The sequence below is a fragment of the Amia ocellicauda genome, chromosome 23, assembly GCF_036373705.1.
Source record: "Amia ocellicauda isolate fAmiCal2 chromosome 23, fAmiCal2.hap1, whole genome shotgun sequence".
Classification (NCBI taxonomy): domain Eukaryota; kingdom Metazoa; phylum Chordata; class Actinopteri; order Amiiformes; family Amiidae; genus Amia; species Amia ocellicauda.
The window spans coordinates 16,652,093-16,672,151 of record NC_089872.1 but is presented as its reverse complement, the minus strand read 5'-3'; the positions used below and the strand labels follow the sequence as shown (position 1 = coordinate 16,672,151).

Genomic DNA, 20,059 nt, shown 5'->3' with positions numbered 1-20,059 from the left:
AATGATAGTTTGTATGGAGAAATGGAAAGAGCTGTGAAATATGGCCTCAGATTAGTCTTTATCCTTATTATTTGCTTTCTACTTCACATGCACCAATACAAAAGCATGGTGATGTTACTTGAAGATGAATAATTAAACTGGGGCTGGAGTAGCGAAAAAAGCAACAACAAAACGATAACTGCAAAAGGCATGATTGTAAATGCTCTGAAAGAAGTATGTTTTACTTATTTGTATACACTTATGGTAAAGCTATAAACGAAACAGTCAGTTCTTGAATGATCTTATCTCTTACATGTTAATCTAAGGACTTTTAAAATCAAAATGGTTTCATTTATATAGGTTTAAAATCTTTAAACATACTATTGGTTTAATGCATCACATTTGTATTACTTCAATGTCTGTTGCATTTAAACTTCTTATTTTAATATATATTTATTTATTTACAAAAAGCAAAATCAGTCTCTTTAAGTCTAACAGACAATACCATTAGTAAAGGATAGCATACAGAAATAATGCAGCTGTTACAAAGACTCATTGTTATTGACCACCTACACAATTTCAGAAGATAGATTATGAAAAAATGCTCAAGCTGGAAAAACAAACAAACAGACAAACAAACAAAACAATTATGGTGGCAGTATTTCAAGGTTTAATGCAAGACTACAATGCTGAATCTCTGATTTCTAAAGTGTGTTACTATGGTTTTTATTTGATGTTTTACCCTGCATACCCAAGTTATTTTTCATCATCTATTGGCATTACTGTAATTGACTCTGCAAGAGCACAGGTATATATCAAAAGAGAGTTTAAAATGACACCTCTCTTGAAATCAATGATCTCATATCATGCCTCACATTTACCTCATTATTATGTGACATTGACATGTGACAGTGAGTGTCTGTTTACTTATACACAGATACACACACCCCTGAAAGGCTCATCATACACTCATCAAATAAAACATTCTGTTTTGTTATACTAAAGAAGAAAAACCAGATGCTTCTATGTAGGAAAAATATGTTATCTTGGACATTGGACAGAAAAAAACAAATCAGTGGAAGAGCGCCCTCTGCTGGTTATAGGCTATTAGTTCCTTTTAGGCCTAGTTAGAAACATTGCACAAGGACAGTTAACCCATCAAAGTCTGTATGAAATCAGTGCATGTTTGACACTAGTCTGATTTGAATCCATTATATTAAAACCTTGGATTACATAGAAAAACTATTAAACAGATTTGTTATTATTATTGCTAGATAATTCAGTCAAAGATTGGGAAGAAAAGAAAATATAACTTACCTATCCCAAGAGAAGACAAAAAAGTGTGTGGTTTATATGATATACCTATGACGTTTATATTCTTTTTTCCCCTTCCACCTTTAATATCCACGTTTTACTTCCTAAGCAATACATGAATACAATGAATTATGGTATCAATTACTTTAATACATTGTGCATTAATTATAGAAGCCTTACTAAGAGGCCACGGTGAACTTAATATTTATGTGCTGGCTGCAAGAGATATTCATTCATATTCCTTATGAGACAGTATGAACTGGTTTCACAGTCCCACCTTAGTGCAAGTCTGGGACTAACCAATTTTATTTAATGTCTAAGACTAGTGTTAATTTAACATTAATTCAAATACATTTTGAAGAAATTTATAAAAAATATAACTATATAAAAATATAACCCATTTATTGCTCCAGAAAATATGCAGTCAGGTTTCAGTAAAGCTATCAAAATAATTATTATTTTAAAAAATGAAATCTTAGCTTAAGTCATTGTAAACTGTCCATGGATTAAGTCTAACTTGGCAGCACTGACAGGTGTTGGATATATAAAGAAGATAAGCAAAAAGCAATGGAAGCTGTCCTTCATAATTTTCAATAGATTTACATATAATAACTGAATCTGTGAGGGGAAAAAAGTCAATCTGTGGGAAGAATGTAAACGTATATCAGAAAACTTCCAGTCCCAGGACTGACCTCGTTGTAAAAAAACGAAATGTGTTATTACCAATCCACCACAAATCAGTAAACAACATTAATTATATGAAGACAAAAGAAAACAAGATCATACTTTTGTACTCTGTGAAAATGGCTTTTTTATTTTTTATTTCAATTATATATAAAGTAAGATACTCTTAAATGAAACACTAAGACCCCCTAGGCATTGTATTACAGTTGTTGGGAGAGCAATTCCTGCATTTCCACATCGCAATCAGTGCAAGGAACCTCTTTTGAAGTGCGTACAGAAGTGCACTTAAGACATGAAACAAACCCCTTCAGTTGGCATGTCTAAAAGGTTAGGGAAAGCTAATGCAGAAAATGGAAAAGACTTGGGGGTGAGGGGAGGGCACTGGCAAGGTGCATCTTTTAAAAATATCTGCCATAAATCTGATCCATAGCAGTCGAGGAACAATAGAAGAGATTTTTCAGTGGACGATTCTGCTCAGCACGTTTTGCAGCCCTGTTCTCTCAGCGACAGTCGAGCGTCTCTCAGGTCTTGTGGCACATCTCCTTTGAACATAACCCCAAGTAGATCTGTTCTGCAGAGCACACATCACTGCTAGGCAAGGCTTTGCCACATTTCGAAGGTGAAAAGCAAGCACACTCACTCCTCGTCTCGGTTAACTCTTCTTCACGTTGTGTCCTCTTTCCGTTTTTGTGTTGTTCGCTAAAAAACGGTAAAATGATATCGGTGGAAAAAAATTATGTACTCTATTGTCAGGCTATTGCTGAACACTTTAATTCACTTTCTGCTCGACATTAATCCAGTTGAAATATTTGTAATATTCATGTACGCCCATTTAAGATGTGACAGTTCAAAAGCAATTGGTTATTTATAACAACAAAACCCTCAAAACCCATGTAAGAACGGTTAAAAACAATCCTATACACACGCTACGGATGTATAGAAATCTCTCTGCTGATCAAACCAAGTGATTGAGCCTTTTCCTGCATCTTGTTCCAGGACGGACTTAGTGGACAGACACAAACACAAACTCCCGTCCAGGCTGATAATTGTTTCTTTTCAAGGACTGGCGAGAGCTGGCTCTGCAGACCCTTGTGTATCCGTTTTTAAGTGAAAACTGCCCAAGGCTGAAAAAAGTATTTGAATTTATAATTTACCCTTTCAGCAGCCACATCACAACACAGACTGTGAAGCTGCTTAGCCCAGGAGCTAAAGTAAGCAGGCTGTCAGAAATGAACACTCCCATCTCTCTCTGCGGTGCCTGAAGAGAATAGACCTGCAGGCCACGGCCTAGCACTCACATCCCCACGACCTGCCAAGGAAAATTAGATCTCAAAAGGAAATTTACCAATTCAACAGAAAATAACGTCATACTAATGTACCAACATTTCTTTTTTTTTTGTATCTGAGGAAATTCAGCTTAAGAATTGTGGTACATGTAGTGTTTGTCAAGAGGTTTCACAGTCACTGACCTTTCCACAGAGATTTTACAAAGCTCCAGCCTGTCACCTATCTAAAGTACTACTGTTTTCCTCCCAAAGAGTTGGTTTTGAGATACATTTAGAGCCTCTGTAGGTTTCCTAAAATCATAGATAAATACATCACCGCCTCCTGCTTAATGGCATACGTTCTTAACCTGGATACAACTGTTTTGGAAATATATAATAAAATACGAGTACAATAACCGCATTTTGAAAATATAAAAATGAGGTTTTAAAGAGAGGCCCATCATGGCACCTTTTCCAGACTGCCAGACTCATTTACTTGACATTCATCTTATTAATGATTCGTACGCATCTAATTAAAGAGTTCGCTCCTGGGATATACATGGCCAGAAATCCTTTTATTTGTTTTACCGACTCAGTTAATCTTATATGTATTAGATGGTAATTAATTCCAAAAGGCATCACTTTTGAAAAACAATCCAGATGAGTGTTTCCAAGCCAGTGTGCCATGATATATTTATGGTAAGCCACACACAAAAACAATTAAAAATGTCTTATTTACTTCAATTAAATAAGTTCCAAACAGAAGTAAACAAAGAATGAAGTGAGGCAAAATATCATCATACAACATTGGTACATTGGACTAGCCAAGGTCACCGAGTATTTTTTTTTTATTTCAAAGTTTATCATTGGGTGTGACACACAAAAGTGTATATTAAATAGTAGCAAACATGATAATTAATATGATCTTAAATTGTCCTGTATTGTAAGTTTTTATTAAACATTGATTAAACAGTAAAATGTAGTTTTGCAAAAGCAGATTATGCAATGAAAACTGAATATTGCAAAACTGAACATGATAAAAAGGCTTTTAACACTCAAGTGGATAATAGGGGAAATAAACACTTCAACTGGGACCTGTCCCAACATTACATTCCTGAATCACCATGATTTCCTCAGAGCAAAAGTCAACAAATGTCACTTACAAAAAATCATTAGTAACTAATATTCTACTAGAGAAAAACTGCCACCTGTTTATGGAAATTAATGCATTAAATTATATTTTAAAAAATGCAAATTAGAGTGACAGGCAGACAGGTGCTTTAATTACAAATTCAATTATGTTAAACTCGCGGTGATGCTCCCCAAGTAGCATTCCACAATGTCAGCCTAATAAAAGCTGGGGAAATCAGAACGAACTGATGCTTCCAGGTTTGTTTTTCCTTTGGCAGTCACTAGACATGCTATTAAAGGGCTTCATGGTATATTACAGTGCTCCTTTCAGACTATTATTACAACTATTTCTGTTCTAAATGGATTAGCAAACTACATGTAATATGGACGACCTCTCACTTTCAAAACTAGATTTGCGGGTTCACAACTCTGAGAAGACTCAAACAGAACTATTTACCAAAGAGTAGACAAGAAAACTACACTTAACAGCAAGGGTAAATAAAAGTCACTAATCACACTCTATTACTGGGGAAAAGTAGTTAATTGGCAGTTTGGTAAGCACAGTTTCAAATGGTATGCGTCTTCTTCATGCGCCATCCAGCACAGGAATCGTGCTTTGCCTCACGCCGTCATTTGGTCAAGAACACAAATCCTTTCTTTATGATGATACAATTTCAAAACACTCTATAAATCTATCTGTTTGTCGAAATCATAAAGTGGAGAAAAGAGATTTAAGTGCCCCATTTACTGGGAATGAGCGGTCTGACAAATAAAAGTCAAAACAATGTCAAGGGAATAATGATGCTGAGAGGAGGTGAAACGAGCGTCGGTGCATACTCTTCAGCTTCCATTAAAAAATACATTTTGCAGAGAATAATGTTTGGCATGAAATACATGTGATTGCACAAAAATATCTTGAGTGGTCTGCAGGCAAGTCTACATTTTAGACTTTTGTTGTTTCTGATAGACTATATGACCAAAAAAAAAAGTTTGGATTATTTTATTAATTTATATAAATCCCATGATTAAAATCACACCAGTACTACAATGCAAGACTTTCAAAGCATGTCTGAAAAATACCTTTTCGAAGATATCAGGCAAAGACAATTAGGTCAGCCCTACTGATTTGTACTAAAATGTGTACACCTTTTCTACTTTCCATTGAAAAGCAGTTACATAATACTTATACATATTTTTAAGATGTCAGACTTTTAATATTTAAGATACAAATCGATACAAACCTCAACTTACATCGGGACTAAGGCTATTCTATACAACTTTGACTTACCATTCTGTGAATGCAAAACCATTGCAGATTCAGCTGTCCTGGTCTTAATTGCTTGATTGGCTGGAGTGCAGATGTCCTGAAGCTGTCAGATGCAGGGAGACATTTTTTCTCACTGGAAATTAGTCAATCAGCCACCTAGACATAGGGTCAATTGATTAAAAAAAACACATTGTCATATAAGCTACTACTTTTTCCCCCACCCCAAATGTATTAAATGTAGACTGTTGGCAGGTTCATGCATTTAAGAAAAGTGTCATGCTAGTACAAAATAGTAATGTCCATTACTGTAATTATTTACAATTATTATATGATGATGATATAGGAAGAACAAATACATATGGGACATCCAATTACATGTAGCTTCTAATACATAAGTATTCACTTCAGTGTTTTTATGTTTCTGGCTCAGTTCAATCCTGGACATGGTAAAGACATGGTTCAGTCTAGTCTTTTTTCTGTTTAATTTGAGACATTTATTTGGTTGTGCATTTTTGAGTGCCTGGAGCTATCGAAGGGACGGATTTACGTTTTCTTTTCTAATATGCTGTACATTTCTGTTTGACTAATTGAATCTGCTCTGGCCTCTTCACCCACGCACAGTCGATCATGCCAAAATTCAAATCTCTGTTCACATGGCTGAAAATCACTCCACTAATAGCACATTCTAGCCTTGTCGACTTTTATTCCAGAAGATATGCATTACAGGTTCAAACAGTAGATGCTCACTGATCTAGACTGTAAACGATAAGATGACCAAATCAAATTGAAGACATTCCTCACTTCAGCGTACGGGTAGGGAATCAATCGTGTCTTAGACATCACAAAGACCTTTACAATTTCTTAGCCACAGAGAATTTCAGGTAGGGGGTCTAACTTTGATCTTCAGGGCTCTGAATGCATTGTACCAGATTTGAATTATTCTAGCTATGCAGGTGCAAACTGAATAGTCTGAGCTTTCCATGTCCGTTTGACATTTCCAGAGCACTGCAGTACATCTGTAAGACCTTTAAACTAAATAAGCATGTAATTCAGTTTGCTGAACATTACACCCTTGCAAGTATGCTGAAATGTTACTAGTCACCCCCTCACACAATTCAATTAATGACTTCTGCCTGTGAAGTGCCTGGATGGGGGCCCTCTGTATAGATATTCATCATTGAATTTCCTGGAGGTTTTAATAATGGAAAAAAAAATAAGAAGAGAGAATTTTAGGTTTATTCAAGAGTCCTTATATGACCCGTATCATTTTCTGTTGGTAACACGTTAACACTTCATGAATGAACTTTGAAAAATGCATGCTCAGTTACACAGTATATGTGATAATGTTTGTTTTCGAGGGCTTTGCAAAGTGGCGTGGGTGAGGTTTTTGAGGTGCAATAGCCATTTTAGTTAATAACATGCCTGTGAGGGATGTGACCAATATCGCTGCGCACCAATTTTCTGCATCCTAGTACCTAACACGAATACAATATGGGTAAATGGAAACTCGATAGAGGGATATCTGTGGCTGTCGACGAACAGCTAATCAATGTACAGTTTTTTTAAGTGACTATAAACACACACTGGGAGTTTCCACCCAGTATGGCAAGCCTGTTTCCCCTGCAGAAAACTTACACCTCGTCCACGCTGAGACGGGACTCGCCGGCTTCTCCAGCGACTGGAAACTGGGCGGCGCCATTGTGGCCTCCGGACAGCCTGCCGTCCACCAGCCAATCACCACCGCGAACGTAGTCCTGCTCCCATAATGCAGTGCGGCCATGTAGACCCGCCATATTTGAAAAGATATCAGAAAGCCAGACAACTGAAGACTTGCGGCTTGACTTGGGTAAATGAATTGTGATTGCTTTTTGGCACAATAAGCACACGTATGGTTTGCTTCATATAGACCATCGTGCACAAGTCTAGATTGAGGCTAACAAAAATGGTTTATTATAAGAGTCCATACTTATTACTAACAACGCGGATCCAACGTGATCTCCGCACAGCTCTTGTTTTATGTTTTCATGCCAGGCTATATCTCTCTGTATTTGTTGTGTGTTTAACGATGTAGTAATCCTATAAATCTGCGACACTTTGTGTCAGAGTCTAGTAGCTTTAAAGATGATGTGAAAGAAAACACTATGATATTTAATTTTCATCACAGTGTGCATTGCAACGTGTTACACAGGTGCAGTTACATCTGCACGTACATTAACTATCGTTTCACCGTCCAGGTTTAAATGATGTGGCTTTGATTGTTCTGGAAACTGAACACAAATGAACTGAAGTCTTGCCTCTGCATTTGAAGTGCAATCCTGCTCTAGAAAAGGTCATGAGATAAAGGTAAGACTAGAGTAAGTTTACGTGAAATGTGTACTAAATATTAGGTGTCAATGCATGCAAGGACCCCCTGAATTCTGCAGTTATTTCTGCATAAAGCCTGTCTCAGTCTGATGCCCACACAGATGTGACAGCACCCACATGCTCTATTTGTGCCCCAGTGTTTGCAAAACGTTACTGATTTGCACTTTACTATGCGGAAGGCAAACGATAAAATAAAAAATGCCATCCCAAAAAGCAACTGTGCAGGGGATGCTTCTGGGTTGCAATTATTTGCAGAAGCAAGATGTCATGCTCTGTTCATTTTTGTATGCCCATTTCTCCCTCTTAATTTAATTTCTGCCGTTGACATTTCTCAGATTGATTACAGAAGACTCTTACGTATTTTCTTTCAGCTAATTTATATATATATATATATATATATATATATATATGAATACTAATGTCTATCCTTAAAGAAGGCACAGATTGAGGTGATTGAGCAGAAATGCACCCTGTATTTGAGCCAAAGCAATATTTTAAAATAGTTTTCTTTTCAATGGCAGAATAATTATGAAGTCACTACAGGACATTTTTATTTCTGCATATGTCTTTCCTATTGAGCTTTAAAGCGGTAACTAAAATATAACTTTTATCAGTTTTATTCCTCAGCCACAAACCTCTTTGAACCTGCGTTTTAATTTGAATAATATTGCTTACAAATCATGCTGATAGTGTCTACCCAGTTTCTGAACTAGTATCCTTTGGAAAAGCCATTTCTGTGGGCTGTTTCTTTAATTGATAACATTTCATTCTGATGCAAATGCAATCCCTCAACTCTTTGGAGGCTAAATTGAAGGCAGGCATCTGTTTTCCCTGACATCCCCCCCCCCCCCCCCCTCATTTTTTTTCTCAGGCGCACTCAGCATGGTCTTGGAATAAAAGAAAAATTGAATTAATGGAAGCAATTTTTGTTTCCCCTCTGGAGTCTTTAATGCCTGCTGTTTGATGCATTTAGATAGTTAGCCCACAAGCCTATTCCATTCTTAAATTCTTAAATTTTTCATGCATTTCTTTATTTATTTCTGTGTGTGTGTGTGTGTGTGTGTGTGTATTTCACAGATAAAAGGTTTGCATCACGAGGAGATACCAGCATGTATTCACAGTGCAAGTGCATCCAGAACCGAGCAAAACGATTTATAGTCTGCTCTTTGCTATACCTGCAAATGGCATCTAATGAGTAAATAGTACCTCTTACAAAGTAAATTAACTTATTACATTTGAACCAAAAGTACCAGCATGATGTTTTAGTATGGGGGTTGCTGACCAGACATCTGTAATCGCATGATGGTCACTGAGCAATAATGTGGTCTACCTGATGGACAACTTAGTTGATACATTATGTGAAAAATAAATAGACCAGAGACCTTTTTGCCTTCTGATTTTTATGTTGATAGTGTTTATAAATTCACTTTTTTGTTTTTTGTTTTCACCCTTTTCTCTGGACAGCACTACCTCTTCTACTCAGACATCTCATAAGGGGATACACAGGTTCTGGGTGCTGCTGATAGATGGAAACATGACCACAGGCCACAATGCGGCAGATTTTCTCAAAGGTATCATTTTCAGTTGTAATCGCCAGCTCACTTTGATACCTCAGTGTTTCTGGAGTTTTCAAAGTTGTAGACTACTACATTTGAAGAGTATAATCAAAGGAAATCTAAAAACAAAATACATTGCATAATTCAACTTGTAAGGTAGGCTATATCATAATTAATTAAAAAACTTTGTTTTGATTGTAATTCTGTGTCAGTGCTTTAATTAAGTAAATCTAAAATTAGTTTTTTACTCTTCATGTATTTAAACTTTCAATAACATGGTGCAATTAACTAACTACACAGTGAACTCTAAATATAATAGCCACCTTTGAACCGCTCTTCTGGAGTAATCTTTCAACTGTGAATCTTTAGGAAATCGTTCTTATTGAACAGAGCATCAAAGTTAACTAGAGTCTGAATGGTTGCCGACCTTTGTATTTTACATTTTACTTTTTCTTTCTTTTATTGAAGATGTTGTTGCATTTGTTGAAGTGTGGTCCTCCAATAAGACTGAAAACTATTCCAAAACCTTTGCTGAGCAGTTAGTAGATATGGGAGCATTAGTAAGTGACTTTTGCCTTTTATATTGTTTGCTTAGCATTTAAATATTCTCCGTCCTTCGTTTATATGAAGAAAAACTAAATCTAATCCTACAAAGTGGACGTGTGGACTGTTCACTCATATGTTTTACAAATGTGTTTTTTTTTTTTTCATTTTCAGAATAATCTTTTTCTTAGTAAACTGATTATATTAAGATATTAATTGAATAGTTTTGCGTTTCTTTGATCTTACAGTTAGTTAATGTACATCTCAAAAAGTATTTAATAATATAAATTGTTAAGTAAAGCATGAAAATAATTACTCTGCCATGATTTACATACTTTTTATCTCTACATATTTCTTACTTTGCTTTAGTTGGCATATTATTATTGGATTAGTAATATCAGGGTGGTATATTCTCTATGCAAACACCCTGTTACAAACCCAATTGTTTCCAAAATGTTTTAATCATGTTGACATTACATTTGTAGGTGTCAAAAACCTTTAACAAACAAGTAACTCATGTGGTTTTCAAAGATGGCCATCATTCGACATGGAAAAAGGCCAAAAAAACTGGGGTGAAGCTGGTTTCAGTCCTATGGGTACAAAGGTAAATGACTGTTTCTCAAAAATATTCAATTAATGAGATATTTAGAGATGAATTTACCAAATTGTATTGTAACTGATTTCATTATTGTGGTTATTCACAAATTATGCCAATGGGGGTTGTGCAGGATAGAGACAAATTAATTTGGATGTGTGCAAATCTCTAGTCTTTTTCTGACTTTGCCTAATGTGGTGTAAAATTAGATTGAAAACAAATAAGATCCTGGCTTTTCATCTAAATCTCTTGTATTTCCATTTGTAGACACTAGATGGCCCTGATTTCACATTGAACAAAAGTTTATCATTTCTATATCTATTTAGGCATACATTAGAAATGTATCGCACATAATCCATACTTGTATATCGACCATAAATGTTGGCAAAACACTCAATGTGTTTATAAGTTTAACATAGTTTTTAAAATATACAGAAATATTTCCGACCAGGAACATACGTACTCTTCCTTCAATTTGAATACAAATGTTTTCAGCTTATACAGTAAATATGTTCTCATAATTTAATTTGATTAAACTGAAATTGCTGCAGGTGTAAAGAAAGTGGACAACATGTGGACGAGGATTTGTGTCCTGCGGTACACGAAGAAACCACAGTGGCTCAAGCGCTTAATAAAAGAACAGTAAGTCAAGACTTTTACGGTCTGGAATTTAACATTTTAAGAAAAGGGCTGTGTATCATCATCAAGCACTTGTGGGAGTTAGACAGGCAGGGTACAATTATATATATATATATTGTTTAGTGTTTTTATGGGATGTAATAATTTCTTGGTCATCTGTCCTTTGCATGAAATGTCAAACCATTTTTCCAAAAATCCCTTTGAACTACACAAAATAATTAAAATGATTAAAATCCTACCAGAGATACTGGAACTCGGACAAAACCTCTTAAAACTTGATGAATGTCTTTCCAACAAACTGTTTTACTGTAAATCGGAGACCATCTTGAGACAATCAACCAATATATATATATGTATATTTTATTTTTAAAGCATCGATGTATGCAACCAAGGGACATCGAAGAAAGGACACCAGAGAATGACAAGCGAATGCAGAGAAAACTCAACCGAATGATTCAAGACCTGAATGTACCTAAATCACCTATTGGTAAGAAACTGTTTCATTAAAGAATGGGCAGACAGATCATTTGTTTGTATATGTTGCAGATGTATTTACATATTTCATATATTTTTGCAGTTGATGGTATTTTGCCGATCATATTTGACTACGAAGGTGCCATTGTCTACAGCCCTACGTTTTCAAAGAGAGGGGATGCCATGGAACAGCGATTAAAAGAAATGAAAGAAAGAAGAGAGAACATATCCCCTACTGGTAACTTTTAATTGTTTAGATTTAGATTTTCAATATTGTTCTGTATACTCTATACAAAAGCAAGGTTAATCAATTTTGCTAACATTTACAAGTACATTTTTTAGATTCTTAATTTGTATGTTGTAATTCAAATATGTCCTTGTAAACATCCATAGCCAATCAGTCTTGAAGTATTTTGAAAACAATTTATTTACAATATTAATTGCTTAGTTTGTAGTCTGTCTTTCATGAACTGTTGACTTTTGATAGGTCTCAAATGCATTCCCACATGCAGTGTAAGATATTCCATGTAAGTTTAAATCATTATAATAATTTTGAATTGGGAGACAAGTTTATCTGTTTTGTCATTTCTCATTCTCCTCAGATAATCCGCATTGTATTCTTTCAGGGCTCCTGGTACATTGCATGTTTTATGTTTCTCTTCACTTATATTTTGGGACACTGTTAACCACAGTGTTTTCTTAGCTTCACAGATGGAGTCAAACTCCTCATATAGACCATCTGTTGGAGAATCTCCATCAATATCTGTCTTGCAAACCCTAGGTAAAGTGATTTTATTAAACTATTTGATTTAGTGTGATTTACACACGCACACTACTGGAAAATATTTGAATAAATCATAAAGGCATGTCAACTGATGTGGTTCTTTTGTTTCTCGTAGAAGAGCAAAATGAAGACTTGAACTCCTCTTTTGATGACATTTTTAGTGGTTCAGTGAAAAAACATGAGAAAGGAAGGTCATGTAGGAAATCCACAGCTGCTTGTGATACAAATCAAAGTATGGAACGTCCTCGTTTATCCGAGACTAAGAAGTCTAAAAGATCATCTGTGAAAATTAAAGTAGAGAAAAAAAGAAGTACATCTTTATCAAATGACGGTCTTTTCCAAGAGAAGCCATGCGAGGAAAGCAATAAACAGAAGTCACCTGAAGAAAGGAACAAAACTGTGTTTGTGAGTGTTTCAGAAAAGGACACAGTCTCTAAATTGCCTCCTGTGGTGAACTGCATTGCTTCCCCAGATATTTCAAAGACAGATCCAAAACAGTCATGTTCAATTGATTTTGTTTTCAAGAAAAAAGAGAGAGTAAGTAACAAGTTGGGAAAATCACTTCAGGAACCTTTGCCATATACCCCTTGTAAAAGAAAAAAGGACTCTCTCCTGTCTGTTTTGAGATCCCCAAGGAAATCTGTAAATTCTACCCCATCCGAGGATGATAGGTTGTTTGATGACTATTTCTCTCCTGGTAATATTCGGGAGAGCAGAAGCCATGTCCGGCGGACTTCGTTGGTAAACCTGCCCCCCGAGCCCGTTTCTTTTCCTACATTCGTTCTGGAGGAGCCACCAGGGAAGAGAAAGAGAACCACCAAAGAAACCAACGACTCAACCAACAGCAAACTGAAAAGGGGTTCTCGCAACAGGACGCAAAAAACAAATGCAGACGTTCAGCAGACGCCTTTGAATGCCCCTGACGATCTCAACCTAGACACTGAACATCCTCTCTTCTGTGAACCCGAGGCACGGAAGGAGACGGGATCCGAAGCAGAGGCCTCCAGTTCACGGCAGAGAAAACGTACGAGTCTCAGTGCCTTATCCTCGTTTGTTGCCGAGGAGCTCTAAACCCTGGGCGTGTGTTTAACCTGAAAGATGACTTGAAAGGTTTAGAAGCGATGTCAGATGAAATGCAGGTCTTGAAATTGAGGTAGTTTCAGATGGATCATGAGGGACTGAGCCACCAGGGTGGATGTGACATAGTTGAGCGAAGTGTGAAATATCTGGACATAGCGTAGTTCAGTCCGTAGTGCAGGTCCGTTTCCCCGTGGCGTCTTTATTTTATTGATCCGGCAAAATGAATGTTGTTTGTGTTGCGCAAAAATCTAAATCCCAGTGGTGAAGCGGTTTGCATTGAAATCTGTGCAACCTCGAAATACTTCCCGCTCCATTTCCTCACATCTGACCTTGGGGGATATTTTCATATGCACACATCATTTAGAGAAGTAGATAACATAATAACGGACTGCTATGAACAAATTATACAACATCTGAAAAGTTATAATTTGAGATTATTGATATACATACAATAATGCTTATTTGTTAATAGTTGTATTGTATATGTACACATGCACAGTTTTATGCCAGTCCTGCCACTTGAATAGTTTTATGAAGGGTGTTTTTTGTTTTGTTTTATTTGAAACCCAGCCTTGAAATGATTTAATCATGCATTACATTTTTAAAACAATGTGAATAGGATTTTGTTTTAAAATTGTATATTTTACATGTACATTTTAAGTAATATGATACTATTCAAATAATTATGGTCTTAATAAAAAATGTGAAAAATACTATGTGATATTGTTTGTTTATAAGATGACCCCCAGTAGGAAAAAAATGAACACAGTGTATTAACAGCTATCCATTTAAATCTTAGAAAAAGAAGATCATAAGCACGAATTGACAAAGCAGAAAACTGCTCATGAGCCAAGGATTTAACGTGAATGAAGTTTGAAACATTTTTAGGGAGATCTGTAATAATGGAGCGACTCACATTTCAAGCTAAGGGGAAATCAAAGGAAGACCATGATTACTTTAGAAGAGATCATTTTATAGCTTGAAAATGTTTAAATTAGTTGCGTATTCCCAGCAAACTGGTTATGATAATGTTGAAGACTGGATTTCATCATTTTAAATCTGAATGAAAGGAACTTAAACAGCACAAGCTTGAACCAGAAAATGTCTTATTTAAATTTAGCATTGCCACCACTGAAAAATTGGTAATTAAAACTTATCGTGGCGGAAATCTAGGCATTAAGCAAATCAAACCATTTCTATGTATTTACCTACACCCATGTTAATAAACATGATTTGAACTTTGCAATTTCACGAGTAGGCCAAAGTTTTGATTTGGTCTTGCCCTTAGTCTGATCAGTGAAACTGTCAATTAACCCCTTTAAAAATGGTCCAATAGTTGCTGATGAAGTTTGTAAATGAGCACAATTTTCTGAGCACATTTAGTCAGTTTTTACAGTGCACCTGCTATTTTTGGTCGTTAGGTTTGGAGGTGATGTGTTTTTCTCCGCTAATCTGATGTTTGTTTAAATGCCCTTGGTTTCAGGGTGTGGAAATCAAACGTCAGCTGGTGATCAAAGTGACAGCATTTCACAAATGTTTAGCAGACCGAAAGACACATGCTATATGAAGACAGGGAAGATGGAAAAAAATAAAAAGGTAATTAGACCTCTAATTTCAGTAATTTGTGATATGCTGGATACAAAATGAAATGGTTGAATACTTAGCTATATATTTAAAAAAAACTTCTAAATCCTTTTTTTGTGTGTAAGATTACAGTACCATTTAAGAATTGAGGGAGTGAGCTTTGTGTGCTATTTATTATTTGGCAGATGCCCTTCTCCACAGTGACTTACAATTTGCATTAAAGCGTTACAAAAGTGCAGTAACACAATCAATACAAAATACAATTTAAAGCCAGATTATTTATTATGCTGAGGTAAAAGACACAAAGATAAAAAGTGTTTGAATGACCCTCCAGTGCATCTTATTTATTAATTTATGTAGGCTGTTAATATTTTAACTAAAGAGAAAACTTATATTGATATGCATAATATTAATTAAAGATAGTTTTGTTATTTACCTATAACTAAAACAGAATAATTTTGAGTGCGGAGTAACCTGACTGAAGTCACTATTCCTCCCTTTGTGATTGGGGTTTTGTTTCGTCACTACGCAGCTGTTTAACACACATGATGTGTGGTAAACAGGAAGAATATGTGACTTGGTATTTGTTTCTGGCATTACTATTTGCCATGTTATGCTTCAACACAAAAAAAAAAAAAACGGTTATTATGCTCAGCAGTTTTATATTGAATTGTTATTGCCTTCCATTGGGTAGTAATAGATATGCTTGTAAGGTAGGACACTTGAATGAAACAAACCCTCCAAATTCAAAATATACATTTGTTTTATATAAGACCAATGCAGGAATCATAACTTTTCTAATATTAGTTTATTATTTCTAATTTTAGTTGGAGTTATTGTTCTTGCTTTCAGTTGAAGCTGGGATTGCTCATGGTGTGACACAAGGTTGCTCTCTTTGAAGCTGATGCTACACACAGCCTGGTGTAGTCTTCCTAGCTTCCTGTGTGCACTTTGCAAGAGACACTCAGCAGTTGTATTGTTCAACATTTTAACCACCAGTTTGCACCTGGCGTGTAACAGCGCTGAAGATGTTCATTGGTGTTCTGTCAGCCTGAACAACTCTCCAGTTCTCTATTCACAAAAGCCCACTTTCATCAGCCTCTGGATATCCTGTAAGAATTTGAACCGTATCTCAAAAAACAATATACGTAAAGAGACCGAGAAACGTTTATATATAATGGGGCATGAAAGGGTTTAATGATAAAATGTCTAGAATTGCCAGGTTCCCAGCCGTCACACTCTGATACCAAAGACCTGCACTCTTGCACGCGGAAAGTAAACAAGGGTGGTAAAACGGAGATTAATTCTAAGATGATTTTGATTTAATATTTGATGAGTGAGAAGGAAGACAAAGTACAGCTGAGTCAGTCGGGCAGGGGATTACAGAGGATTCTCCTGGGGAATTTGACACGAGGGATCACCCAGGGGTAGACTGTTTTATTGGAAACAGGAGCCACTTGGGCAGACTTAGTTTTGTTCTTTCATTTTTGTTCCTTATAAGCTAAATCATAGTGAAACCTGAGAGCAAACAAATGTATGACGATGATGCTCAATAGCAGTCACATATATCTGTGGGTAAAAACATTGAGTAATGCCTTCCAGCTAACAATATACAAAGGACTAGACATTTAAAGTATACTTTGCTCATTCTGCCATGTACACATGCTTTATATTGTCTGAACTGAATAATATTCATGAGGATATGCAAAGATGGATTCCTTATTTGTGTCTCGACATTTAATGCATTGTTTATGATTCCAGTGTTTGTTTTTGCTCTCCTCCCCTCCCGTTTTTTAATCCCAGGTAGTTAGGGAACTGCCTTTGTGTAATAGTCAATCACTGATACAATTGAATGGATCCCTATTTATTGCTCTATATGATGGTTACTGGGACTTTTCTTTTCTCCTCACAGACAAGGGGTTAAATTAGAGGGGGGCAATTAACAGTAACAAACCAGCACAGTTCCTGATAAACACAAGGGAGAGCCAGACGTTTTTATCTCATTAGCAGTGGAAACATTTTCACAATTATTTCAGATTGAGCATTCAGTTTTTTTCAGGAGTTCGCCTTTTATTTATTTGTTTATTTATGAAATGGCATTTACCACATTTGTTGTTGCAGTAAAGATAATTGCTATTATCTTTGTTTCACAACATGGAAAATCGCTTGTGCTTATGAATCTTCCTCCCCCCCCCCTCCAAAAATAAAATTTGATTATTTTTTGTAGTCCTGAAACATGTGGAATGGCATTCTGTTAAGGTAGAGTTTTTATAACAATACCTGTGCAAATCTACTACACAGTTTGATTTTGAGTGTCTGGTTTTTATTTAAGCAGAAGGAAACTAAGAACAATGGAAGATGTAGCCCGTAAGCAAGATTGTATGTCAATGACAGAAGAACATTTGCATTAAATTGCAGAAATGTGTTCTTTATTATGATGCACATTATTATAATTTACCCTCAGTGAAAATGCTTTTCGGTATATTGATGTTGAGTACACTGACATTATATATTTTTTCTTTTCATTCTTCTGTATTTTTTATATGCATACTGCCTAAAGTAAAAGAACATCTTAAAATTGAAATGGACTACGTGGATTCTAGTCCTGAACTTTTAGTGGATTTTGTAGTGACCACCAAGACGTGCTGTGAAAGAACCTAATAATTCTATTAATGATAATGTTATAAAACTAACTTGGATGTTGTTCTCTAGAGTGAAAAGTTATCTTCCTTTATGTTTTGTCTGATATTCATTAAATAAATAAATGGTGAGTATAGTTTTATCTTTGCTTTCAATTTTGCAAAATCCTGAGTAAAAGTAAAATGCCAAAGGTGAAAATGTTTTCTTATATATTTCAACAATCAAAGCATCTGTAGGCCTAGCATTTTTTAAGTAGCTCTTAATTGTGAATTCTGCAAAACAAATATATGACCGCATTACCTTGTTTTATATATTGCGATCTCCTTACCTTCTTATGGAAAGGAAAGATAATGATAACAGGCTTAGACTGACTTCAAAGGGTTTCTTTGTTCAAAAACACTTACCTTATCATAGAGTTCTTGGTTTTAAGTTTGCATGCGATGAAGCATACGAATTGATACAAGATAGACATGATTTTGCACTTTTCACACTCACAGGCTTTGACTTTAATGTAATGTTTTACCATTTTTATCAACAAAGAAAAGCATTGAATCCCAACAGAACAGGGAGATTTCAACATGCTGGTCTGACTGTGGTTAAGGATTTTTCGGTGAAGTGGATGGTTTAGCAAAACATACATGCATCTAATTGCGCTTCAAAATGCAGCCTTGAAGTCTACAAGAGTAGGAAGCAAGTTAAAATGAGTTTAGTGTGTCATAGGTTTAAGTCTGTTCAGTAGATTCAGTTTTGCATTGCTTTAATGCATGGATTAGGGCAAATTAGAATTTGAAATGAGATATATCTTTATTGATATTTATCTAATCCACCAATGCAACAGTATCACTGATGTACATTCATGGAAATTGTGCTTTGTGTTGGAGAGTCCATAGAACTGCATAGCAACCCCGAGTCATGTTATGGTGCATGAACTAGCCTCCAGAAGTCTGTGTCAGACCTTCAAGACGTCCCTTACTTTTTATTAGTATCCATTGAAAGGAGCTTATGCTAGACTTCACACAGTCTTTGTTTTGAGTTCTCTTTTGACCTTTGTGCCCGGTTCAGGGACTGCAGTTCAGGCTTGTTGCTGCAAGTAACACCATTAAAACTGCTCTGAAACCTTTCCACACAAAAAGCAGGTGGAATGGAGGAAAACTCTAAATCTGTATATTTATTCACCTGGACCAGTGTAAGATCAATACAGATTTTAAGGAGTGATTATTGAAAAAAATGTGTGATGATTGATTGGTCAGTCCTTGACTTAAGGAGTAAAGAAAGCCTCAAGTCTGACAGGGGAGATGGTTCCAATTTTCAAAGAATACAAAGATGAGCAACTTGGCAAAGAAGAATTAACAAACAGTGCATTTTAAGATACCTGGTTGAAAGCATAATTTTGACCAAAGGAATGCTTTTTGTATGCTTTGCTGACACCATGGTATGAAGTTTGATGTTTTAAACAATATTCTTTAAAGATGCATTTAGCCATAGCATAATTATTTTGTTATGTTATAAACTGGTTTGTTCTTTTGACCTAAAGGCAGGCAAATGGCTTAAAATAGACAATCTCAGTGATACATTATGGACTTGCATGTCTGTCAAGTGTTACATTTCAAAACACAATTAAAAAATGAAGAGTGAGAATCATCTACTGTATAGTACATGTGTTAAACAGCCAGATGTTTGTTAGCCTAGTCCTCAAAATAAATAGATTTTATTGACCCTTTAGAGCAGTAGCTGTTGCTGCCATAGGTATTTTGTAGATGATATTATGACAGATTTCCATTGATGCATCCCTGCAGTATCCAAATCCTCAATGTGTGCTTGTGTGGGGTGATTGTGACACTCAGCATTTGTCAAACACAACAGGAAACTGCTGACGAAAATCATTATCGGATGCTACCCACTTTTCAAGTAAATAAGGCTTTTGTACAGAATGTTATACCGTATAACAATGTGTTGTTTTCGTCAACCTGTGAGGCCTTCACCTCCACATCCTGGTGGCAGACGGGATGGTCTCGCTGCTTCTCACAGAGGAAGAGGTCCGTGTCCGTCCCTGATCTGTAGTCTGTGGCTGTGCTACTGCTGTAGACAGATTGTACCCAGGCCAGGAACAGGGACGGGTGGCTTGATACATGTTTACCCATTTATTGTAGATGTCGGCCT

The 20,059-nt window shown here is 35.9% G+C and overlaps 1 protein-coding gene and 1 long non-coding RNA gene across 2 annotated transcripts in view; one reads left to right on the top strand and one right to left on the bottom strand.

Annotated features, from left to right (window-relative positions):
• Positions 1-2,155: 2,155 nt before the first annotated feature.
• Positions 2,156-7,341, bottom strand: LOC136719215 (uncharacterized). Its single transcript, XR_010805386.1, has 3 exons — positions 7,276-7,341; positions 5,662-5,796; positions 2,156-2,676 (listed from the first exon to the last, which is right to left on the bottom strand). It is a non-coding gene; the product is annotated as an uncharacterized LOC136719215 (long non-coding RNA).
• A 72-nt stretch (positions 7,342-7,413) lies between these two features.
• Positions 7,414-20,059, top strand: part of mcph1 (microcephalin 1) — a 40,493-nt gene continuing 27,847 nt past the window's right edge. The window contains exons 1-11 of the mRNA XM_066696655.1: positions 7,414-7,486; positions 7,875-7,983; positions 9,469-9,575; positions 10,029-10,120; positions 10,589-10,707; positions 11,250-11,340; positions 11,710-11,824; positions 11,915-12,049; positions 12,515-12,592; positions 12,711-13,619; positions 15,159-15,271. Coding sequence (XP_066552752.1) covers positions 9,539-9,575; positions 10,029-10,120; positions 10,589-10,707; positions 11,250-11,340; positions 11,710-11,824; positions 11,915-12,049; positions 12,515-12,592; positions 12,711-13,619; positions 15,159-15,271 — 1,689 coding nt within the window. The 5' untranslated portion in view covers positions 7,414-7,486; positions 7,875-7,983; positions 9,469-9,538. The remainder of the gene's footprint in view (positions 7,487-7,874; positions 7,984-9,468; positions 9,576-10,028; positions 10,121-10,588; positions 10,708-11,249; positions 11,341-11,709; positions 11,825-11,914; positions 12,050-12,514; positions 12,593-12,710; positions 13,620-15,158; positions 15,272-20,059) is intronic.